Source organism: Mercenaria mercenaria, chromosome 19 (assembly GCF_021730395.1).
Source record: "Mercenaria mercenaria strain notata chromosome 19, MADL_Memer_1, whole genome shotgun sequence".
Classification (NCBI taxonomy): Eukaryota; Metazoa; Mollusca; class Bivalvia; order Venerida; family Veneridae; genus Mercenaria; species Mercenaria mercenaria.
In genome coordinates this window covers 7,024,341-7,048,410 of record NC_069379.1, presented here as the reverse complement: position 1 = coordinate 7,048,410, position 24,070 = coordinate 7,024,341, and the positions used below count along the sequence as shown (strand labels likewise).

Below are 24,070 nucleotides of genomic sequence, written 5' to 3'. Positions count from 1 at the left end.
TAAACAACTCTTGTGTCAACCTGGAATAAAAAAAATGCACGCATTAAAAGTTATAAAAAATGGACTCTTGCAATTCATGGATACTGATAATTATATCTATTAAATGATGTGAAAATTATGACGAATAAAATGACATGTGGTCGCGCCGGGAAACGAACCCTGACCGCAGCGGCAATAAAGAAGTTTTCCACTGTCGTTACCAATTATAACGCAAGGGAGGGTTTAGTGTTTAATGCGCGTTAAATATACAATTTTTATCGTAAAAATTAGTTAAAACATCTAATTCTCATGTGTTTCCGCAACATTATAGTCTGTCAGTATACGTAGCATAATTATACACCATTAATATCCATATATCTAAAAAAATATAATGCCGTGCCATGAGAAAACCAACATAGTGGGTTAGCGACCAGCATGGATCGAGACCAGCCTGCGCATCCGTGCAGTCTGGTCAGGAGCCATGCTGTTCGCTTTCAAAGCCTATTGGAATTAGAAAAACTGTTAGCGAACAGCATGGATCCTGAGCAGACTGCGCGGATGCGCAGGTTGGTCTCGATCCATGCTGGTCGAAAACTAAGACTACGTTGGTTTTCTCATGGCACGGCTCAATTATATATCTTTTTTCTGTTCTTGTCGGACGATCTGGAGGCCAGTGCCTTTTTTAGTATTCGTTTAAACATTGCGTTATTCTTAAATTTATTTTAACCCAAGATTGCATACTGTTACACTAAAAATAAGATAATTTAATTGTGTCAAATGTTTAATCACCCTTTACATTTCATTGTGTATTACAATATTGCCTGGGGATAAGAAATATCCGGTCAGTGTTGTTTCAAGCTGGGTCATAAAAATATGATAACCCACTTACTACAAGTGATAGGTACTTTAAATTTTATGGTTTTATGGTTAACCTGTTAAGTACATCATTTTGCGCCCTGCTGAAAAAAAAGACGTTTGTGGTCATATTTGAAGATTTACAGCTGTAAAATGGCGTAAAACAGAGAACTGAAAAAATACCAGTCAATCGGAAATAGCGTCAACTTTAATTTGTTAAAATGTCAAAATGGTCCGTTGAAAATCGATTTAAAATAACAGACTAAGCTCAGCAATTACTTATTGTTTGTACATGTATGGTCCTGAAAGTAAATGTTTGTTTTAGATGTATAATATGTAACGATTTTAAATATGTTAGATACCATATTCATATTACTAAATATTACTTTTATTTTGACAGTAAATAAAGTATTATATACATATTCGACTTGTTCCGCATTTCACTTTAATATTAATTTAAACTTCATTCAAGTACATCGTTAGTAAACCGTTTGCCTGTAAATGCATCAGATAAAAAAATATAATGACCAAAGCTATTAGTTATCGATTCACCCCCCCCCCCCCCGTGTTACAACAACAACACTTTGTACGGAAATCGACAAATTGGATTATTTGTTCTCCCGCTTTATCGGTTTTAAAGATGTTACTAAAAATTGGTAATGCAAAAGATCTATAGTATGTATGTATTTTAGGTCACTATAAAATTCTTATAACTTTCAGATTAATAATCAAATTCTACATAATATAAATTGTTATTATTATCAACCTTTTTTTATATAATACTTTGAAAAAAAAATACGCATGACAACCGCTTACATAGACTTACAAAGTCTGTAGAGATAAAATAATCTGTAATAGTATTAATTTCTTCATACTGACACTGATATTTTCGCAGAGAAAAACATTTTCTCTCTAGACAGAGGCAAGAGATGTTGTAATTTTTTGCAAAAGTGCCATCTAGAAAAAAGCGTTATTTTGTCAGATTACCGGTACCCATTTTCTAAAAATAAAAGATTGTAATTATTAACTTTATTAATGCTTTTCCAAGATTCCAGTTTTACTCGAATGAATGAACGTGCGTGCCGCCTTATTCATTCTTAAAGCTAGCCTCGGCTACCTAGCTTCTACGAAATAAAACTTCTATCTGGAGTTGTTTTTGTCCTTTCAACTTTAATCTCGTTTAACCCCAATGGTATTCATCAAATGATTTTTGCACGATATTTTTTTATTTCAAACACTTGCAACATCAACATTTGGTGACTGACATCCTTGTAGACTATCGGATGAAAGAATGAATGAAATAATAGTTAAATGATTAGTTGTGAAGAAATGATCAATCGAATGAATGAATGAATGAACTACTTAACGGCTATTCTGAATTTCTTTTTTATATTAAGATTACAAAATTAAACTGACCTTTTTGACGCTTCTGAATTTGTTAAAGCAATAAAAAGCAACCCGTGTTTCCGATTAATTGAAATATAATTCATGGTCTGGTTTGTCACAAAAAAAATCAGTTTATTAAAAATTAAAACATATAAATCAAATAAGTACTTACTCGTGACTTCCTTTCCCTCTGAAATATGCAATACAGATTATCGCGTGCGGTCACTTGAGCCAGATGTTATCGCTTCGGGATATATGAACGCGCGAAGCGTGACGAAGCGTGTTCTCAACTGATTGGATACCTAATATCTATGCATTAAAGATCCCAATTAATTTGCGCTAATTTGTGTTAATTGGCATTCATCGAGTTTCTGATATTGTCAATTTGCAGGTAGAAAAATGTTAGAAATTGTCAGACTGGGTTACCAGGCTTAGGGTACATGGGCTATCTATCTGATTTAGTTAATATGCATACAATTATTATCAATTAATGTTGCAGTAAAACTGTTCGGCAGAAATTATATGTACAGTTTATTTTCGTGGAGATGGGTAAATCAGTGTAAATGCTTATATCATTTGATTTAATGAAAGACACTCATTAATCTTTGCCAATATTTTTCGAGCGTTTTCGTTAATTTTAAGCAATATTTGTATTTTATACAGTCAATCAGTGTCACGCCATCCACGTTACCACGGTTATCATTGCTTTAAAGTAAAGTAATGTGATGTTATCGCTACCTGTTTTATCTTTATAAATTTTATTTTTCTCTTAAAGTATTTATTTTTTAGTACGCTTGTGACTGGTAATGTGTCTTTCTTTTTGTCTAGAATATTTTAAATAATTGACTTTTTTACAACGGGTGAACATGATAACTTTTAATAAATGGACCATAAATATCACGGTGCGTTTGACAAATAAGTGGAAAGTTTGCAAATAAATTTAGGGGAAAAGGTATGGCCAAAACTCGAACCCACTACCCTGATATCGGCAGCTAAACGCTTTGCCGCCCAGCTACCTGCACATGCGATAGTATAATATCAACTAAGAATTATATATGTAATATTTGTATCGCTATTTATGTTTGGACATTGAAAATGAATTTATGGAAATATACGAAATATTCACATGTGCTAGGTCAATACTAAAGGACCCTACATCCACGAGAAATAAAATAGTCTGCCACAGTGTATACTACAGTGGAATAGAGGGGACATAGGAAACATTTTATTTATCACGTGCACACGTGTTAGCACCACATTCGCACATGTTAGATACCACGTGCGAGTGTGTTGATTAACACGTGCGCACGTAATAACTATCTTAGCTAACACGTTCGCATGTGATAGCTATCACGTTCGCAGTTGTTAGCTGACACGTTCGAACGTGAAATATTACCAACGAAACTAATCGAGATATCAGCCTTTTTTCATAAACAAGAAACACTTACTTCGTAAATTACAGCTAACTATAAATAACACTTCCTTATGAAAGACATCCATTTAGAAAAATTGCAGATCTTTCACGCTTTTTCATTGATCAGCTATCACGTGCGCACGTGTTAGTTATCACATGGGCACATGGTAGTATAACGTGCTGTCACTTGCGCACGTGATAGTTATCACCCGCACACGTGTGAATTACCACATACGCACGTGGTAGCTAACACGTGCGCACAGAAAAAGTAAATATTTCATATGAAAGGCGTTTGTTCGAATCTTTGGACGCAGACACATTATATCGATTATTTTTCGTCTGTAAAACTATTAGAATTGATTTCATAAGTAAAGTATCAATACATGTCTTATATACTTTTTCAGTACAAAATATAAATGGATTAGTTCCTCTTTTTTTCTATAAATATTTGCATTGTATGCACAAGCGTTGGAAATGTGCAGAAAACAGTTAATTTATGCTTGCATTAGATTTTTACAATGGCGATGATCAACGGATGTATTTATCACTACAAATAAATAGGGATGAATTGATTAATCCTTTTCTTTTCTCAATCGGCTATTTAGATTAAATGTTAAAATAAATCGGGAACGCGCTAGATGAAATGATGGATTCATTCATGTTTGATTTTAAATTTATACCTGTTTTGGTCCGTGAATGCTTTTTTCAGTTCATGTCATATTAGTATTAAACATTTCTTTCTTTCAATATTGGCATTCATTCTACATACACGTACAAGTTCGAAAACATGCAAAACGTTTGACCTTTGAAATGGCCGGAGAATATAATTTTCACTACACATATTGATTGCATCCCGTATTTTTGAAATATATAAGTTATTTAAACCCCGTATTTCCGGCATATACGGGAAATATACGGAGTTGTATACCAAGCATATACGGACATATACGTCCTGTATTTTCGAAATATACAAATTATTTAAATCCCGTATTTCCGGCATATACGGGAAATATACGGAGTTGTATACGAAGAATATACGGGAAATTTAATCCCTGTATTTTCAAAATATACAAATTATTTAAATCCCGTATTTCTGGCATATACGGGAAATATACGGAGTTGTACACCAAGCATATACGGAACATATACGTGCCGTATTTTCGAAATATACAAATTATTTGAATCCCGTATTTCCGGCATATACGGGAAATATACGGAGTTGTATACGAAGAATATACAGGAAATTTAATCCCTGTATTTTCGAAATATACAAACTATACATATCCCGTATATCCAGAATATACGGGAAATATACGGGGTTGTATAAGAAACATATACGGGAAATATACGTCCCGTATTTTCGTAATATACGGATTTATGTATTCCCGTACACCAGACATATACGGGAATATACGGTGTTGTATACGATCAGAATAACCCTTTTTAGAATTTCCCGTATTTCAATAATATACGGGGTATCGTATACTAAGAATTCCGTATTTCATAGTATACGGAAATCCGTATTTTATTAGTATACGGACTTTTAAATATACAAGCCCCGTACACGCCCGTATTTTAGTTTTCCCGTATTTCTTCCCGTATATGGGTAATATACGGGATCCCGTACACTCCCGTATATTAACTCTTTTTTCGCAGTGTAACAGCCCCGAAGCGCGGTAGGTTAACCTAAAAAAATAAGAATCGGGTTTTGCTAGTTTTATCCCTGAGTGTGGCATATATGACATTTTCACATCGATAATAGTTTTCACAAAAGAGACAAATAAGGCTTTCCAGAATAAAAAAGGAAATCTGTCCTTTTTCTTGTGGGGGGGGGGGTGAATATTGAAATATAGAGATACTTGTAATAATTACTCAGTTTTATTGACAAGATGGAGGAACATCCCTCCATGCTGCACTTTTTATAAAATGGAACAATGTGTGGGAAAAATAGCAATCATCTCAATCTAGTTATTGAAATATACAAATGCTGGGGCAAATAGCGCATGCCTTAATGTTATTGATTTCATGTTAATGTTTAAAATCATATAGAACCACTTGGCATGCATAAAAATACGATACGAGTTTAAAATGGCACATACAGTATGGACATAGGGGCACATTCCCCCAAGTTCTATTCAAGAAAATCACTTTTCATTTTTTAAATAATATACAACGTCGTGGTTTGCATAACAAACTAACAACGCGAGTTTCAAATGGCACATACAGTATAGCCATAGACAGGGGGACATTCCACCACGTCCTGTTCAACAAAATCACTTTTCAGTTTTCTTTATATAATATACAACGCCGTGGTATGCATAACAAACTAACAACTCGGAGTTTCAAGTGGTATATTCAGTAAAGCCACAGATAGTGGAACAACTCCCACCTCCTTTTCAACACGATCACGCTTCATTTTTCTTTAAATAATATACTACGTCGTGGTATGTATAACAAACTAAAACAACTTTAAAGTTAGAGTTTTAAATGGTACACACAGTATACGCATAGATAGGGGAATATTCCCCCACGTCATGTTCAACAAAATCCATTTCATGTTTTTTGATAATATACAAAGTCGTGGTATGCATAACAAACTAACAAGGCGAGTTTCAAATGGCAAATACAGCATAGCCATAGCCAGGAGAACACTCCCCCACGCCCTGTTCAACAAGATCATTGTTCATGTTTTTAAAAAAATATACAAAGTCGTGGTATTCATAACAAACTAACAACTCGGAGTTTCAAGTGGTATATTCAGTAAAGCCATAGATAGTGGAACAACTCCCACGTCCTTTTCAACACGATCACTTTTCATTTTCTTTAAAAAATATACTACGTCGTGGTATGCATAACAAACTAACAACTCGAGTTTCAAATGACACATAGAGTATAGCCATAGATAGGGGAACATCCCCCAATATCCTGTTAAACAAAATCACTTTTCGTTTTTCTTCTTTTAATAATATACTACGTCGTGGTAGGCATAACAAACTAACAACTCGCGTTTTAAATGACACATACACTATAGCCATAGATAGGGGAACATTCTCCCATATCTTTTTCACCAAAATCACTTTTCATTTTTCTTTGAATAATATACAACGTCTAGATGTGCGTTTCAAATTAACAAAGCGAGTTTCAAATAACACATACAGTATAGCTATAGATTTGGAAACATCTCCCACGTCATTTTCCACACATTCACTATTTCGTATGCCGAAAAATAACCAGAGGTTAAAATTGCAACTATAAGACAACCTAACAAGCTAAAACATAATCTTAAAGAAAAGAAAAGACTTGTTGTAGGTTTTTTGATAGTCCATTGAAAGAAGTTGTTTCCAGATCTGTAGTATGTAACAGTATGTGCGCGAGCCATTGAAGTCACTAAGACTATGTAGGTTCTGTTCTTTAAATAATGATGAAGATATTCATGTGCAGTGTGAATTTTATAACGATAATAGTTTAAACATAATTGAAAACGTCCTACTATAAAATAACTTTTGCATATTGGCAATAGACCAGAATCTAATTGCATCATTGCAAAATCTTATCTCAGGAGAAAGTACATTATCACTGCGGGGAATCACATGATCAAAATAACCTCTAAACAAAAGTTATATTTTGAAGAACATGAATAAATTTCCTACCATGATAAGATATGAAATTTAAACATAGCCTAACATATGATTAATGAAAATTGTTAAAATATTATGTAGTTGATAATAATGATAAATATCATGTAATTACAAACACTAAGGAAAATAAGAAGTCTCAGTTTCTTGAAGTGTTCCAGATAATCAGAAGGTGATTGTAACTGAAATCTATGTAGTTTTAGGATAATGATAAATATCATGTAATTACAAACACTAAGGAAAATAAGAAGTCTCAGTTTCTTGAAGTGTTCCAGATAATCAGAAGTTTTAGGATACATTTATGTTGCTATATGATAGGCTATATTTGAGATTTACAGCAAAACGTGCTTCAATATTATCCCATATTATTCATAAATTTGTTTTGGTTTAGAGATTATTTTAGTCATTTGATTCCCCACTGTGATGTTATAAGGCTGGAACCCCATAGTTTTTTTCTTTTAGTTATATGCGTATCTTTCAATTGGAAAAACACATTTGTTACTCAAAATAGTTATACTATTGTCCTATGTTAAAGCCATATCTTTACACCAATCAAGTATCTTAATAGTAATAGAACAGTCTAAATGTTTCAGTAACATTTTGTACACCTGGGGCCGTATTCATAAAGCATCTTAAGTATAAGTATAAGAAATTGATTATTAACTTAAGTATTACTTAAGTAAGAAATTTATTTTACTTAAGTATATTTGTTATTCATAAAACAACTTAATAAGTAATTCATGGCTTTTATTGTGGACGAAAACATTAAAAAACCCCATTAATTTCAGACAGATACAACATGCACAATTACGTTTAAAGTGCTTTTATTTGAAAAACAACACTTTAATCGTACTCACGATGCTATTTTGTTTTCTGACTTAAGTCATTTCTTACGTATCTTAAGTTTAAGCTGTTTTATGAATAGGACTTAAGTTTTTAACTTAGACTTAAGCTGAAATCACCACAAACTTAAGTAAAATCTTCAACCTAAGTCAAAACTTATACTTAAGATGCTTTATGAATACGGCCCCCAGGACCCCCTTCAGTCTTTACCTGTGTATCAATTACATGTAGAAAGAGAATCAGTTCTATTTCTTGATGTATTGGAAAGGAAGTGTTAATTGCTATTGTATTAAGAAGTAGGTTTACAAGTAAAAGTATAACTTGTATAATTAAGGTGACGTATAGGTCCACTGGGCTGGCTGCTTATATATAATCAGTAAATTTATTTATACAATGTATATATGTTTGATTGTTATACCGGCTAGCATCAGGTCACTATGATATACTATATTTACTTACTTGTTAGCAAATCAAAACAGGATTGCGTGTATTCTAATTACCGGGTAATCACGTGTTTTCAAAACAAAAGATAACAGATTAGGACTTATTGAATATAAGATTTCTATGGTTTTTCTGTTGTTCCTTGCATGCATTCCCATTATAAAATTGTGTAGCCGTTAGTTAGTGGTAAACCCGCACTAATAGTACGACTGCCTCACAATTTACATGCAGAATTGACCCTGTCACGAAACTTGATAACTGAATGACGGTTTAAGTCAGAAACGTGAATCAATTCTAGAAATTTTACGTTTAAATAAAAATGCGGTCGTCACATTTGACATCTATATTTCATTTAAAAAACTGCAATTGACTCATAACTAAGATGTCTCCAGAAGCATAAAAGAATATACGATTATTACCTTTGCACTTGTGTCTATCGCTATCCAATGTATTATTATTATTATTATTATTATGTTAGGAAATACCATAAAAACGGTCATTTCTAACCAAATTGTAAACTACATCTTTACACTGTATGTCTAAATAGACGAATTTTGTTATGAAATCATACAATATTACAGGAGCTTACTAAAATGTTTGTATACATCTTACTATCACATGTATGTTTATCAGCATTTAATGCGTATCCACTTCTACAGTCACAAGTAAACGACCCATTAGTATTAGAACAATTTTGCTGACATTTATCTTCACCAGTGTATTCTGGAGCACACTCGTCAATATCTGAAACAGAAAACATATAGGGACAGCATAGCCTTACAATAAATCTACAGAATTCGTATGCTTGTTGTTTGTACACACCAACAACTTAATTCAAATGGCAACATCCCGATCTTATGGTTAAGAGAATGTTTGTTATAATGATTGTTCGAAGCGTAGTGTAGTATAAATGCACTGCCGATGATTTAACACGACACAATTCGATTCCTGACAATTGTCATGAGAAAACTGTAATACTTAGTATTACAGGGCAGCGAGGAGCTTATAAAGAGTACAAGTTAAACTCTCTTACCGGAAAAAATACAAATGAGAGAATATAGTTTATACAACAAGATATATTGATTTTAATGTTTAGTTTAAGATAATGAAAATGAAAATATGCAAATATATTACGAATTTGAGCAAGGACGCAATGTGAGAAAGTAAACCACATTACTAGACAAATGAACAGGGAAAACAATGGATTAAAAATTTATATTAGATTATGTAAAACGTTACCCTTACTAGAACCTGAAACAAATTGCTTGGAACTAAGAGATTACACAAAGATAAAGCATGCTTTTAATAAAATCTTTTGATCTATCTATTTTTAATAACGATCACCACATCAAGACAATGTGAAGAACGTACAAGTCAGCCATGTCAGTTTGAGGTTAAGGTCACAACTCAAGGTCAAAGGTTTGAGCTTTCCATTTTTTGTCCGCTCTGTATCTCCTAAACCCCGTCAATAGTTTTCATGAAACTTGGGTCATATGATTACCTCGTCAAGACATTGTGCAGAACTACTATCACAGACGTCTTTTAATCAGTTATGAAAAATATATAGATGAATGCAAAAGTAAACAAGAGACTTGGAAATTTCACTAAAACAGGCTCTTCAAACCTTATACCATTTTACCAATTTTCTTAATAAAACACGGGCCGGGCCGTAAGTCTCAAATAATGCTTGAAACAGCTATTATTCTTATTACTTACTTTAGTATGTACTTTATCAGGAAGGAAATGTTAACACCATTCCCAAAATGCACATGAATATGCATATTTTGTATTTAAAATGGGTATTTTCTTTCTTTTTCGATAAAGTTCTACCATAAGCCAAATTGCAATAGTTAATATTTTCGAAAGTTAGAAAATATGTACATATAACACCAACAAAAATATTACGTTGATTTTGTCTTAATAGTCTGTGGCGAATTGTAATCCTGTAATTTCTTCCCCTATATTTTAAAAAGTTATGTTTTTATGAAAGCTTATGTGATACCTTTTAAGAATTCCATTGGTATCATTTTTTTGGCCATCAGTATGGCGGCCATATTGAATTTCAAAATGGCTGCTATATTTCAATAGATACACCCTTATATATTCAATCTAGCCTTCAAATAAACCTGTTTTCTTACTAAGACATGGAAATTTATATTTCTAAATGGAAAAGGCCAGTAGTTTTAATTTTTCTTTAAAGTTTTAATTTAGTTTTGATTTTATACATTAAAAGCATAATTTTCAAATGCAAATATCGATAGAAAATTGTCTTTTTTCCAGTCTAATTCTAAATGGTAAAATACAGTCATTCTTTAAAAGAAAAAGTATATTTATGCAAATACATACTTAAGACATTCATCGTATTAATAAACATAATATCAATTATTTAAAGACATTGTATGTATATAAATCATAATTTACAGGGTGTAGTAAAAGTCCCTGCTGCAATGAATACCTGTAATAATGTAAGAAAACACAAATATAGTGATGAAATTAGAGTTGTTATCTGACTTTCCTTTCATTAAAACATCATCACCTAAACTACAACACTCTTTACATGTAAGAATACAGCTTTTTCACAAGCTAATAATACAGGAAGCCTGCTACAAATAAAATATAGTAGTGTCATAAGTTGGTATATGATATGATAAGTTTAAGGCAAAACGGATTAGCATTTGCAGTTGTTGATTACTTTAAGTATAAAAGTAAGATATGACTTTAATAAACTGTCTGCAGCCTTGCACAAACAAGCATTTTTAATAGCCAAATTTCAGCTTATGAACTAGGCGGTGTAACATAAGTGCCTCAAGTAAGTCTGTCTGTACGAAATATGACGAATTCCACACCAAACCCCTTTCCCTCACACACTCACTGTACCTTTGATAACTATTTTATTCTTTACTGTAACTATAATAGTCTCAAATATCTATATGAATAAGAAATCCATTGCGCTATAGAAGGTATCAAACTGTGAATAAGTACATGCATTTAAACTGCAAAATGTTTGTTTTTTTCATACACAGAAATATTTGATACGTGTTCTTTCGTGATCTGATAATTCCAATCACATTTAATCAAAAACCTTCCAACAGTTGCAAATGGGGAACTTAAGTATCACAATCACCCGTTGAATGAGTCCTGAACAAGCCTTATTATAACAGTTTCTTGAAGAAACAATGCATGAGCTATGACCACTTGATTAAATAAATGTGTCTTCATCAAAACCAGCTTAGTACAAAAATGTAAGCTAGTAGGTGAATTTATGTTCAAATCTACTTCCTTTGTTTGTCGCATTTACCAATATTATTAAAAATATCAACTAACTGATAAGACTAGAGTTAAATATATGCTGCAGAACAAAATTGAAGTGCATTGAATTCCTTGACCTCTTGTGGTATCAAGAAATAGTAAGCAAACACATCTAAAAAGCGTACTTGGTATTGTGTAAAATTCCTGAGATAAGAAACAGTTTTACTACACAGACTGATAAGTATAAACTTAAAAATGTATTACCGAGTGTTACATTAGGACTTCACTTTATTCTCCCAAATTCAATACCATTGGTCCTCTTTATCTTATTTCATACCAATTGAATACTCTGTTATATGTAAATAATTTACTATATGTACCGGAAACTGAACACTATCAATGCAATAGCAATGGAAATATATTTCTACTTTTAAATATCTCTCTATTGAGAAATGATCTCACTGGTCATCTAGTATAGTTAACAAGGTACCTTCGTAGCCAAGTGGTGAAGGATGTTTGAATCAAATCACTTGACCATAGTCTCTGTGGGTTCGAGCTCAGATTTGGTCATCATGTGAGTCATCCAGCCTGCTTGCGGAAGGTCAGTGGTTTTACCAGGCACCCACCTATGCCCGAAATATTGCCCAGAAGGTCACAGTCATGAGTCTTTCTCAACAATTATACAGCTGGAAAGTTGTCATATGTCGTGCACTGTGTCAATGTGATGTAAAACATAAGATTGTCTTTAAGAATTAGGCCATGACGTTTTATTTTGTTAGGGTTTATGTCCCACCCAAAGATAATTGGTAAGGGTACAGAAATTTAGAAATATGGAAATTTTTCAGCTTTGAATGGTAAATGAAGGTCCAGACGCCCGCCATTATAGGCATGGGTAGTACTAATAACCTTCGGTATACAAGTTGCATTGCTAACTCGCCTGAAAGAATTTTACGTCACTTGAACTGTTACAACCTCACATAGGAGATAACAAAGTGATTTGAAAGTCAATATCCAGCTTTGAACGGTAAAGGAAGGCCCTTTAGCCACTCAGTCATGCATTGCGCTGAGATTGTCGCCATTTGATAAAAGTATAACACCACAAAATGAACATTTTATAATGATGATAACAATGTATACTGGTATTTCCTATTTTTTTTATTAAAGTTTGAACGTTTTAGAGTAAAGCATTGTATATAACACAATGCAGCTGTTTTATTTAGCTCCAAAGAAAAGCACAGTGTGAATGTTCATTCTAAAAGATCTGGATATAGCTCTCACATTTGGTAATTATCTCCCATTTTATTAAACCCACTATATAAAGACTGAAAATAGCAGAAAACGTTTACCTTGACTTATTTAATGTAACGAATGCAAATCTTTCACTTATATTTCGAATAATATAGTATACCATGAAGCAAATACACATTCTGGGTTTTTACCTCCCTTTACTTTATCTTTATCGTGTTATTGATATCCTTTAAATTGTAAAGATTAACTTAAAAGACATACAGTATCGTTGATTAGATATTTTTGTGTAGAAGAATGTATTTTGTTCATGTCATATCTGTATTTTGAAGATATTGCAAATTATACTAATTTTATAAAATTACAAGCGATTTATCTCCCTTTAAGCATAAATACCTCCATTTTAAAGACACAAGATAGAATTAAATGTTCTATATGAACTAGATTATTACACTCTTCTATTTATATAACATACAGATCAGCTCACGCGGAAACCCCACTCTCCGTTTTTCCTCGAAGGAAAAATCTTGCATAGCGAGGAATTCCTCCAAGTTCTGCCTAATTCTGACTCGGAGTACCGACTGTCATAGTTTTATTACTTTAGCGGAATTTCGTCGAGTCACTCCGAGAAATTACTTGACGGAACTCCGAGTCGAAATTATACAGGCAACACTATAATGATTTCCGCTATTTTATTGACACTCCGCGCGACTCCGACTCTGTAATAAACAATAAATCGGTCATTTCGAGTGCCGCGAGATGATTTGACGAAACTCCGAGGCAGTATTTCCATACTTGGATGGATTGTTTTCATATAATTAGCTTGTTCTTTTAATTGAATGTATGATCCTGTGAATTTTGATATTGAAATAGTTTCTGACCATGCAAATTAGATTAAGAAGTATATTTATGTATAATAAACTAAATTATTAATCATACGAAATTAAACAAACTTTCAAATCACCGCCGTTAAAGGCAAGTGATTTGTTAAATTTTGATATTTAAATAATTTCTGACTTTGCGAATTAAATTAAGGAAAAGTCATGTAATAATTTATGCACTAAATTAAGAATAATTTATGAATAGATAAACTAACTTTAAAATAAAACCCGCTAAAAGTAAATTGTTTAGTATGATATTGAAATACATGCGAATTAGATTTTGAAATAAAATATATGTAGAACTGACTAAATTATTAATCATATATAATTAAACAAATTTCCAAATGAGCGCCGTTAAAGGAAACTGCTTAGTTAAATTTTGATATAGAAATCATTTCTGACTTTGCGAATTTAATTTAGAAATAAAGTCATTAAATAAATTAACTAAATTCTGAATAATTTATAACTAGATAAACTTTAAAAATGCGCCCGCTAGAAAAGTAAATTGTTAAGTATTAAAAATTATATAAAACAAGATTTCAAATAACTGCCGTTAAAATTAGTGATTTGTTAAAAATTATATTGAAATAGTTTCTGACAGGTCAAATTAGATTTAGAAATAAACTGATGTAAAATGGTCTAAACTAGAAACTATACAAGACTAGATTAACATTAAGATAATGGCCGTGACAGAAAAGCGACCGTTATTGATTAAGGAAAATTATAGGAGAAATGATTAATTTTCATTATGAAAATGGTCTTTTTTAATTAATTCATTTGGAAGGATTTATAAAAAATACTACTGCTGTATCCTCTCAAAAAGTGAAAAAATATCATAAATAAACAGAAAAAAAAGGTTTATTTTAAAGTAAAATAATACAACAGTATTACTTTTATTTACTAAAACTGTGTTATTTCGCTTATCACTGTGTAATATATAATCACCCTGCTCCGAGTAATCTGAAATCCGTCCTCGAAGTTACTCGAAGGCCCATTTAAATTTGTATAGGTAATTGATTATTCGTCTCGGAGTCACTTGAAGGAATGTCGTCAAGTGACTCGGAAGCAAAAGAAACCAATATAGGTGTGTATTCGAGTCACTTCGAGGATTTCCTTTGAGTGACTTCGCATAAATCCTCGGAGTCCGATAGCAAAATTCCTTGACGGAAAATGGCTGACTCGAAGAAAGGTACTCGTTTTGGCCATCTTCTGGGGATTCTAAAGGACAAGAAAATACGACGGCATTAAATTCATGTTCAGGGAGACGTTATAACTGCCACATGGTACTTTAAGACTGCTGTTTTGATAATCAATATAATCAGTGAAAAGATTCTTTGGAAGCAAAAAACGAAACCAAGCAGACCTGTTTTGACTCTACCTTTAAAATTGAAGAAAGCAACAGAACTAAACAAGAACGTTTATGCATTGTTACTTAACAGTTAAAGGGGAATATGCAATATTTTCCAACATTACTTATTAAAAAGAACTAGGTGAAATGTTAACATTGACGAAAAAAAAACGATCAAAAGCAGACAAGAATCAAAATCACTATAAGCCAAGTTATAGTCATTTAAATACCATCTATGTAATAAAACGACAGCCATGTTTGGCACAGTGGCACCAATATTCTTTCCTCATATTCATGAGCATTATCAAATATGGTAAATCAGTAAATAACAACAAAGATAATATATCATATCATATATTTGAGTGGTATAATATAATTTGAACTTAGTTTGTGTGTAAAAGTGTATAGCTGGAATTTAAGAACCGTCATTATTCGTATTCAACATAATTTTGCAGAAATACAATATTTGGCAATGCCTATATAAGGAAAGCATGATGACATCACTGTTTCCAGTATGGCTGCCAATTCTTTACATTGATGATGTCGAAAGTATCATAAACGTTTTGTTTGCAGTCCGTTTTACATATTTTTTTTCGCCAGTTTATATTAAACCCTTTCTAAATACACACAGTGTCAAATGTTGACTATTCCCCTTTAATATGAGGTACCAAATAAATTTATTACTAAACATATGCTGGTGATTAAGGCTTTTACCTATTAACATTTTTTTATACATTAAGTAATTTCAAAAATGCAAAACACTTTCAGGAATAACATAATTCATATAGAGTTGGTTTCAAGTTATTTAAAGTAATTTCAAGCACCCTAAATAAAATATAATCGAAATTGAACATCTCCTTGGTATGCTATATTTGAATTTGCTATTCATTATAATGTATTTCACTAGACACCATGTTTTGGTTTTGAACAGTCTGTATGATGTATTTGTAGAAATCCAGTCCGACTAACCTTCGTAGTGGCTTAATGATAGATAACAAGGTTACAAAGTTTCAAGGCCGTAGCTTATACATTATTAAAAATCGGATCATCTCATATTCGTAACGAAAAAATACCAGGGTTTTCAAAACAAAACACTGCCAATAACTCATTTTATAATAACATTTAGTTACTTTGACCTTGACTGTGATCGAATGGTTCGCTTTTTCGTATTACAATAACAACAAAAAAAGATCGCCGCTAATAGAGTTTGAACTGCTGCTGAACAGGGTCGTAGTTTAATTCCATTGCAACCGACGGGCTTTACTATGTAGTTCAGAATAATTGTGAAGTAACTTATTTGACCACATACTTCAGTCAATGGCCATATTTTTTGTAATCTATTGTAAATTAGATATCACAGTGTTGAAAATAGGACTGATTCTTGATTTTGTATTCCTGAGAATACTTTCTGATTCCGAATTACACACCTACTAAACATGTTTCGTGAGTCAGATTGGCATGGAATACTAACACAAATTAAGGTCACGTCTGAAGCCGCCCACGTTATTGCCCAAGGCACATCTAAACCATTTACTGACATTTTCGTCACAAATCCGAGCTTCATTTTCATATTTTACATTTATGAGATTTATAGTTTTGCAAAGAAAAGAATTGTTTACATTTATAAACTCTCCCTATATAATAAAAATACAGCCAGTACCAATGATACATTTATCTTCGGTAGATACTCGATATCTATAAATATGCACCTATGGCAGTTACAAAGTGCAATTATGTAAAATTCTGACGTCTTACATATGTCTACACTTTTGACTGCAAGATGTATTCTTGAAAATGACGTGTAAATTTAAAGCAGCAAACGGAGATCAGGAAATAATCAGACTGTATCAAATTCAGTATCGAAACACATAGCTGTTGTTATGGTACGTCTTTCATACTTAGAATACCTACCTTTACAGGTTTGCATTTTTGGAGTCATCGTCTCATCCATTCCTTTTGGACAAGGGGCACATGGCCAGCTTGTAAATGATCGGTAGGCTTTTGCATTGCAATTATCCTGGTAGCAGGTAAAGTTTGGGCATGAGTCTATTATTCCGTCACAGTACAATCCCTCAGCATATTCTGGACAGATACATGATGCTTTGTTTACATCATCTGAAAGAAAAAGTGTATTATTCAATGCGCATTAACAACTTATATCAAGATTTTCTACCGTAACTTATTCTACAAGATATTAAAGTAAACAAGACCATACAGAAAGTTAAATGATAAACATAATACCTGTGGAATTTAAATTCAACGCTTCAAAAGAACATTGCTCTGGCTCCTTACATCCACAGTAATTGATAGAGATTCCAAAGTGTGCAGTAGCGTTGAATTTGTCGTATATAGTGAATGTAAAAGCTGTGTCTATATACCTTAAGCCTGTGCCGACTATCCACGTAAATACTCCACCGTCTGAAAATAATTTTTTTCTTGTAAAGCATACGTTTAAATGATATAAACCTCTTAAAGTGTTTAATAAGTCAGATAAAACATAACCACAAATACACACTCTTTCGACTTTTATGTCTTTATCTAAAATAACAACATACAAAATAAACTACATTGTACGTCGCATCCGTTAGAACGCCAACATTAGTAAGGCAAAAAGCGCAAAAAGTTTGTATCATATAATGCAATGTTTGTACATTTCGATAGGAGTCATATTGATACGGTGGGTATTTATAGCATTGACATATTTCTTCAATATGAAGTAGAGAAATAATATAACCTGCAAATTTTACAATATTTTTATGCTAACTAATGAAATACTGTATTCTATCAGTTAAATATTTTCATATCTCATCACTCACACTGTGAAAATATGAAATCTATATTTTCACACTGTGAGAGATATAGCTCCGCCCCCTCATTACATTGTGTATGAATTTTAAATTATTTGCTTAAAACAGGATGAAAATTGTAGTCGCACTTTTTTCTTTATAGTATATTTCTCGATTCAAATTATTTTACTTAAAGAGAATTTCATACCATTATGCAGCAAAAAATAAAACAAAATGGAACTTTATGTTGCATGCGTCTTTATAACGTCACAGCACGTCTGACGTCATGTCTGTTTACGCGCGTCTGTTTCCCGCGCTGAGATTAAAACAGTTGCAAAATGCATATCTCAACGTAATTGAGCATAAAATAAAAAGAAAATTTGTTTGTTTTTCGTGAATATTGAATATATCTCACCTCGAAGTGAGAAAATTTTCACATTTTCACTCGCGCTACGCGCTCGTGAAAATATTTGAAATTTTCTCACTTCTCAGTGAGATATATTCTATATTCACGAAAAACAAACAAATATCGTCTATATACACTTGAAAAATATGTTAGAAGAAACAATAAAAACAAATAGATAGAAAGATAAATTATAATGATATTTCATTCTACACCTCCTTTTAAAGACAATAAGCTAAATAAAAGCCCCTAATATATCTTTTAGGACTCAATTTAATAATAGATTTTACGGGACTACTAGCTAATACTTTGTTTCAATGTTTTACCTCTCTAAACTTTGTAAAAGATCAAATAAAAACAGGCACATTTCAAGAATACACCCCCCAATAAACAAAACACTTAACAGCTCTGTTATTAACATTTACACAAAGACACATACACATGCACCAAGGAACTCCTGATTTAACTGTAGGACTTAATAATCATTGACCACTATGGCACCCGTTAATTTGCTTTTCCTGAGATCCGCTTAAAGTACTTTGTAAGAGACAACTTTCAAATGCTTACTCTGTTTTTCATAAAGCTTAACATTACGTCCATTTTTTCTTGATGTAATTTTCATGAGACCTACTCAAAACTGGATTAACTTTCATCAAGTGGTTTGTTAGTAGTTAGTAGTGGCAAATGCCGCCGTATAAGAAGAGCAATATCAGCTATTGTCCTAAATTTTCAATTTGGAATTTATTTAATATGCCGGGTACTTTGGTCTGATAATTACGGAAGCTTGTATGTACCCCCAGAATGAAGACATGAAGTCGTCTCCATCGACTTGAACAACACAACAAGTCGTCAAAACTTGCAAATACCTGGTAGTTCAACATCTCATTTTGCCGATAAAATTATGTTGTAAAGTTGCATTAATAATACGATATGTTCACATACCTTAAGAAGTTTGTTGTCATATTTTAGACAACTTGTTTTTCTTACACTGTATGTCGATAAGAAGTATGTCGACATCCATGTTACTTCAAATCGACAAATATATTTATGTAAGTAAGTCGGATTCCGTATCTCGACATGATGACATATATTTTGTCAACATGACGCGGTATATAGAGGCTTGTCGTCGTAGTTTTGACGACTTGTTGTGTTGTTCAAGTCGATGGAGACGACTTCATGTCTTCATTCTGGGGGTACATACAAGCTTCCGTAGATAATAGTTTGAGATGGAATGGTTGATGTTGTTAAGATTATCCATCATTCGTCAATTCCGAAAAGACAACAACATAAAGGTTATGTTATGCGGCATCTGCATACTGTCACTTTATGTTGCAAAGTCAATGTTATCAGTATTTGTTTTACATTTTAATTACAATGTGTCTTATTTAAATTATCATCTAGCCTATTATGTTTGATTGTATCTAAGATGATTGTGTAAATTTTCAGAGGTTCTTAACACCATTAATTGAAAGAAATGATATATTAGCTTTAGTTGATGTTCATTTCACAATTATGTTTGATTTCAATGTTGGTTACTAAATATGATATGTATATGAATACATCCAGTTGTGACATGGCTATTTAATATATCACACTATATGTATTTTACCTTGAACTGTATAGCTTTTCAAAAAATATTTTTACGGCTTATGAAATCTACAGACACTCTTTTAGAAGGACATATAAAACAAAATAAAAAGATTCTTGTTTCGACTACATTTTCTTCATGAAATGTTAAGAACATGCAGCATCCCTAATGCAGGGACTTAAATACAATCAATTCTTCTGTCCCTAAAATACTGACAAGACTGAGTTCATGTACAAAACTACTTTATACGGCATCCACAAGGCACTTAAAGATTGCTGCTTTGAAGGTGTACGTTTAAGGATATGGTATATTAGTACTTTGAGATTACGCATGTCCAACCAGAAGCTGATGTTGATGATTTAAGACACCATTCAACGTAAACTAAACATAAGTGTATATTCATCGTCTTAAGCAAATGGCATCCACGAATCTCAGTTTTGATAATGAATTATTGACAATTTGTCAAAATAACGTCACAAATCATTATCGCGTAAATATTAGGCCGTCACAAATACAGGATTTTGAGCAAAACGAGTACTTTTTATATGAGGTTACTTTAGCTGTCCTCAATTTGTTACTAGTAGCATGTATTATCAAGAATCATCCCTTCTAAAATAAAGACACCATCGTGACAGGGGTACCTGTACTGTTATTGAAATGTTGTCGAATGTAAGGAAATTGAAGCTGTCGGAAGAAAATAGGCGTATGCAAAGTAAGTTATCACGTCTTTTCAAAACGATTCAACCGTTTGATTTTAAACCTTTCTTACTTTTTTTGTTGATATTTTGGTACTATTTATATGTGGATTATTGTTCTCAAATCGTCCATGATATAAGTACAAAATACATGTATCGTGAACTGAATTATTGCGGGAATAAAGTGTTTTCATTTTCGGTTTAATATTAAATATCCTAAGAGGATCATGTTCTTTAAACCTAGGGCCACCCGTAAGTTTTCAGCTGCTGTAACTTTGAAATATTATGAACTACTTCGTTCCGATTAATTTGACACTACTATTGTGATAAGGTATATTACAACCCAAACAAAATCTTCAATCAAGCAATGTAATAGTAAAATCGTTTTGTCCTTAGCCCGTGTGAGAGGTAAAAAAACTTGCAACGCTCTTATACCTCAAGCAACAGATAAAATATACATATACACCATGTAATAGCAATGGGACTTAAGTATACAACTTTGATCACTGATTTTCCCTATAGTGTATGTGCGTAGCATACACTTGATGGAGTCGAAAATACAATTTTTACTTACATTAACTTTGTAATAAAAATATGACCATAAATAAAGTCAAGTCTATACTCTTTGCACGTTTATTTCTCTTGTTCTGCTTTCAATTACTGTGAAATCATTTAATTTCGTCCGCACGAAATTTCTTGGTTTTGCCCAAAACGGCTGTTTCGTGGGCACGTAAATTCGTGGATTTTCAATTTTTGTAAAAACAAAAAATAAATATAATTTCCACAGGCATAGATCTGCTAGTACTTCTACCCTTAGTAAAATATTCAATAAGAAAAGTCGGCGCCAATTAAAAAGTGTCAAAAACGTAGCACCTTGCACAATTATCATTCATAATCGAAACAAATATACCAATCGATCATTTGATCGTGTTTTAAACAAAAACTAGCTATTGTACTGCAAATAAAAACAAACTATTATAGAAAAACAATGTTGTTTATTTTCCGTAGAATTAGTATAACCCAAGTAATCCTTACATAAACTTTTATAAAATGGTCAGGTTTTATTTTTCATTTATTTTTCTTATTTTTTTATTTTTATTTTTATTTTTATTTTTTTTTTTTTTTGCAAAATGAATGGTGCGACTGCATCTACTCGATGAAATTACAAGCTGTTGAACATGTGCATATGTTATTTCCTGCCGAGAAACGTGCAATGTGAATTTTAAAAGTATTAATGTATCGGACGCAAATCTAGCAATTAGATTCTCTAATTTAATAGCTCCAAAGTCGTAGTACTCTACTACAAAAAATTAAAGCTAGCGTATAAACATTGCATAGCGGGGCCGAAAAAATCAAATAACTGCCGTATTATAGTGCGTTTGGCACGTGACGCTACGTCAAACTGTTTTGTTTTTTTTAGTATCTACTTTTACTTTGACAAGCATGTCATAAACACACCACGGGTACATTTCTAAATGAAAATAATAGTCAGTTTTATTTCCATGCATGCCAATGTATATCGTTGATGGAGCCTCCATAAACTACACGAAAGCTGCAGGTTAGTACTGCCGCATGCATACAACAACGGATCAGATGTCTTTTTGGGCGACTTTGCGTAAATCGTGGGCACAATTTGTTCGTTGGGACTTAAATTCGTGGTTGAGCTAAACCATGAAATCCACGAAAATTAATCCCCTACTAATAATAATGATTTCACAGTACGCGATTGATGTATCTCTTCTTTTCGTGCGTGCGTGAGTGTGGGTGGGGGTTTTGTAAATCACCCTAAATGGGGATTGTTTATGAATAAACACCAAATTATCAGGAATTTTCCCGAAACATAATCTCAATTTTAACATAGTCTCACTACCTTCCCTTAACGACGCTTTGTTATCACACCGATACTTCGTCTATAAGCAAGTATCTTACTGAAACGTGTGCGGTTTGCTTTTTGCAACATTTTCCATGTCAACATGTTTAGAATTTAAGTTGTACGCACACGATTTTAGTGTTAATCTGACACAGACTTGGCTGATATATGACAGAAATACTACCACTAGCATTTCCTGTCTGCTCGACATTTATACCTGTCTTGCATATCTTTAAAATGCCATTTTTTTATACAGAAATGATATATCCTATCAAACATGTAGGTTTAAATAGCATCAAGTATTTATATCTTTATTATCAATGTTATTATATTTTATTATTATTATGTTAAGAACAACATTATCATATAGGTTAATATATTTATAGCACTGCATGGCAGGATGCATATAGTAGATTACTCAAATTGCTTGAGACGGATTGGCCTGTGTTTACATAAAGGAAAATCATCAAAGGAAAATGAGGCATTGGTACTTCTTTAAAAAGGTATTTTAAGTTCATCTAGCAGTGCCAAGAAAATGCTGATAGGTTCGAATCTGATTTGGTACATGTCCTTAAGGTATCACGTAATACAGCTGTACATACTACTTTGCAATCAAAAGCCCACATCTTAACAATTAAAAATGTTTTCGCGAAAAATGATAAAGTTTGCGAGCTTACCCAAACCGATCCGACCCAAAAAAAATATATCACATATTTTTTTTGAGACAAAGAGTTGAAAATTTTAAAAGTTTAATTTATAAAGTATTTTTCTTTGGAAAATCCACAATTATCGGGAGTAAATGGAATTTTATGCACAAAATCTTGCGGAAGCTGAATTAACACTTGAATTCATTTCTATCGAAAGAAGTTCTAGTGCTTAATATCTCATTTCTAAGTGGTTGTTCTCTTATTTGGAGGCGATGCTTTTAAAACTCACAATTCTGCATTCATTAAAGCAGTTGCTTCACCTACATTGGGAACGATATTTCACCGTAACATTCTCTTTGATTATCTTATTCATCACCGAAGCGGTTATGGAAATGCAAATACTGGGTCAAATATAAAAAATACGGATTACGTGTCTAAAAAGTTTTTAATATCTTACCAAGCGTATACTCTTTTTCCGGCAGTTCTGTTTGAACTTCGAATTTAAGGTCAGCCTTGTCTGTGTTGTCATCATAGACGTAGTTCTTTAAATCTATCGTCCAGTTTAAATCTACTTTGTATCGTACAGTTATATTTTTAGGGAAGCTCTCTGAGACAGTTGGGGGATGATTATCTAAATAGAAACATACACACACACACACACACATTTTATTTGTATTGGAATTATAAATCTAAATTGCCGAGCGTTTAAGCTCATTGACTATTATAATGACTGATATGTAAAATGTACCTAAATAATTGTTACAAACAGAGCAAAATATCAAAATACTGATTTTGAACAACCAGT

At 32.4% G+C, this 24,070-nt stretch overlaps 1 protein-coding gene across 1 annotated transcript; it reads right to left on the bottom strand.

Annotated features, from left to right (window-relative positions):
* Nucleotides 1-9,118: 9,118 nt before the first annotated feature.
* On the bottom strand, nucleotides 9,119-23,930 carry LOC128551291 (fibrillin-2-like). Its single transcript, XM_053532083.1, has 4 exons — nucleotides 23,723-23,930; nucleotides 17,518-17,694; nucleotides 17,188-17,391; nucleotides 9,119-9,297 (listed from the first exon to the last, which is right to left on the bottom strand). The coding sequence occupies exons 1-4, from the start codon at nucleotides 23,928-23,930 to the stop codon at nucleotides 9,119-9,121; spliced, it is 768 nt and encodes a 255-aa protein (XP_053388058.1).
* Between the last annotated feature and the right edge of the window lie 140 nt (nucleotides 23,931-24,070).

Bases quoted from the DNA above. Each gene is read 5' to 3' on its own strand.
- LOC128551291 (XM_053532083.1), bottom strand. From the start codon at position 23,930: ATGTGTGTGTGTGTGTGTGTATGTTTCTATTTAGATAATCATCCCCCA. The intron at 17,695-23,722 runs GTAAGATATTAA...AATTATTTTCAG, and splicing joins GGAAAAAGAGTATACGCTTG to ACGGTGGAGTATTTACGTGG. The intron at 17,392-17,517 runs GTATTATGTTTA...TTTTTCTTTCAG, and splicing joins GTTGAATTTAAATTCCACAG to ATGATGTAAACAAAGCATCA.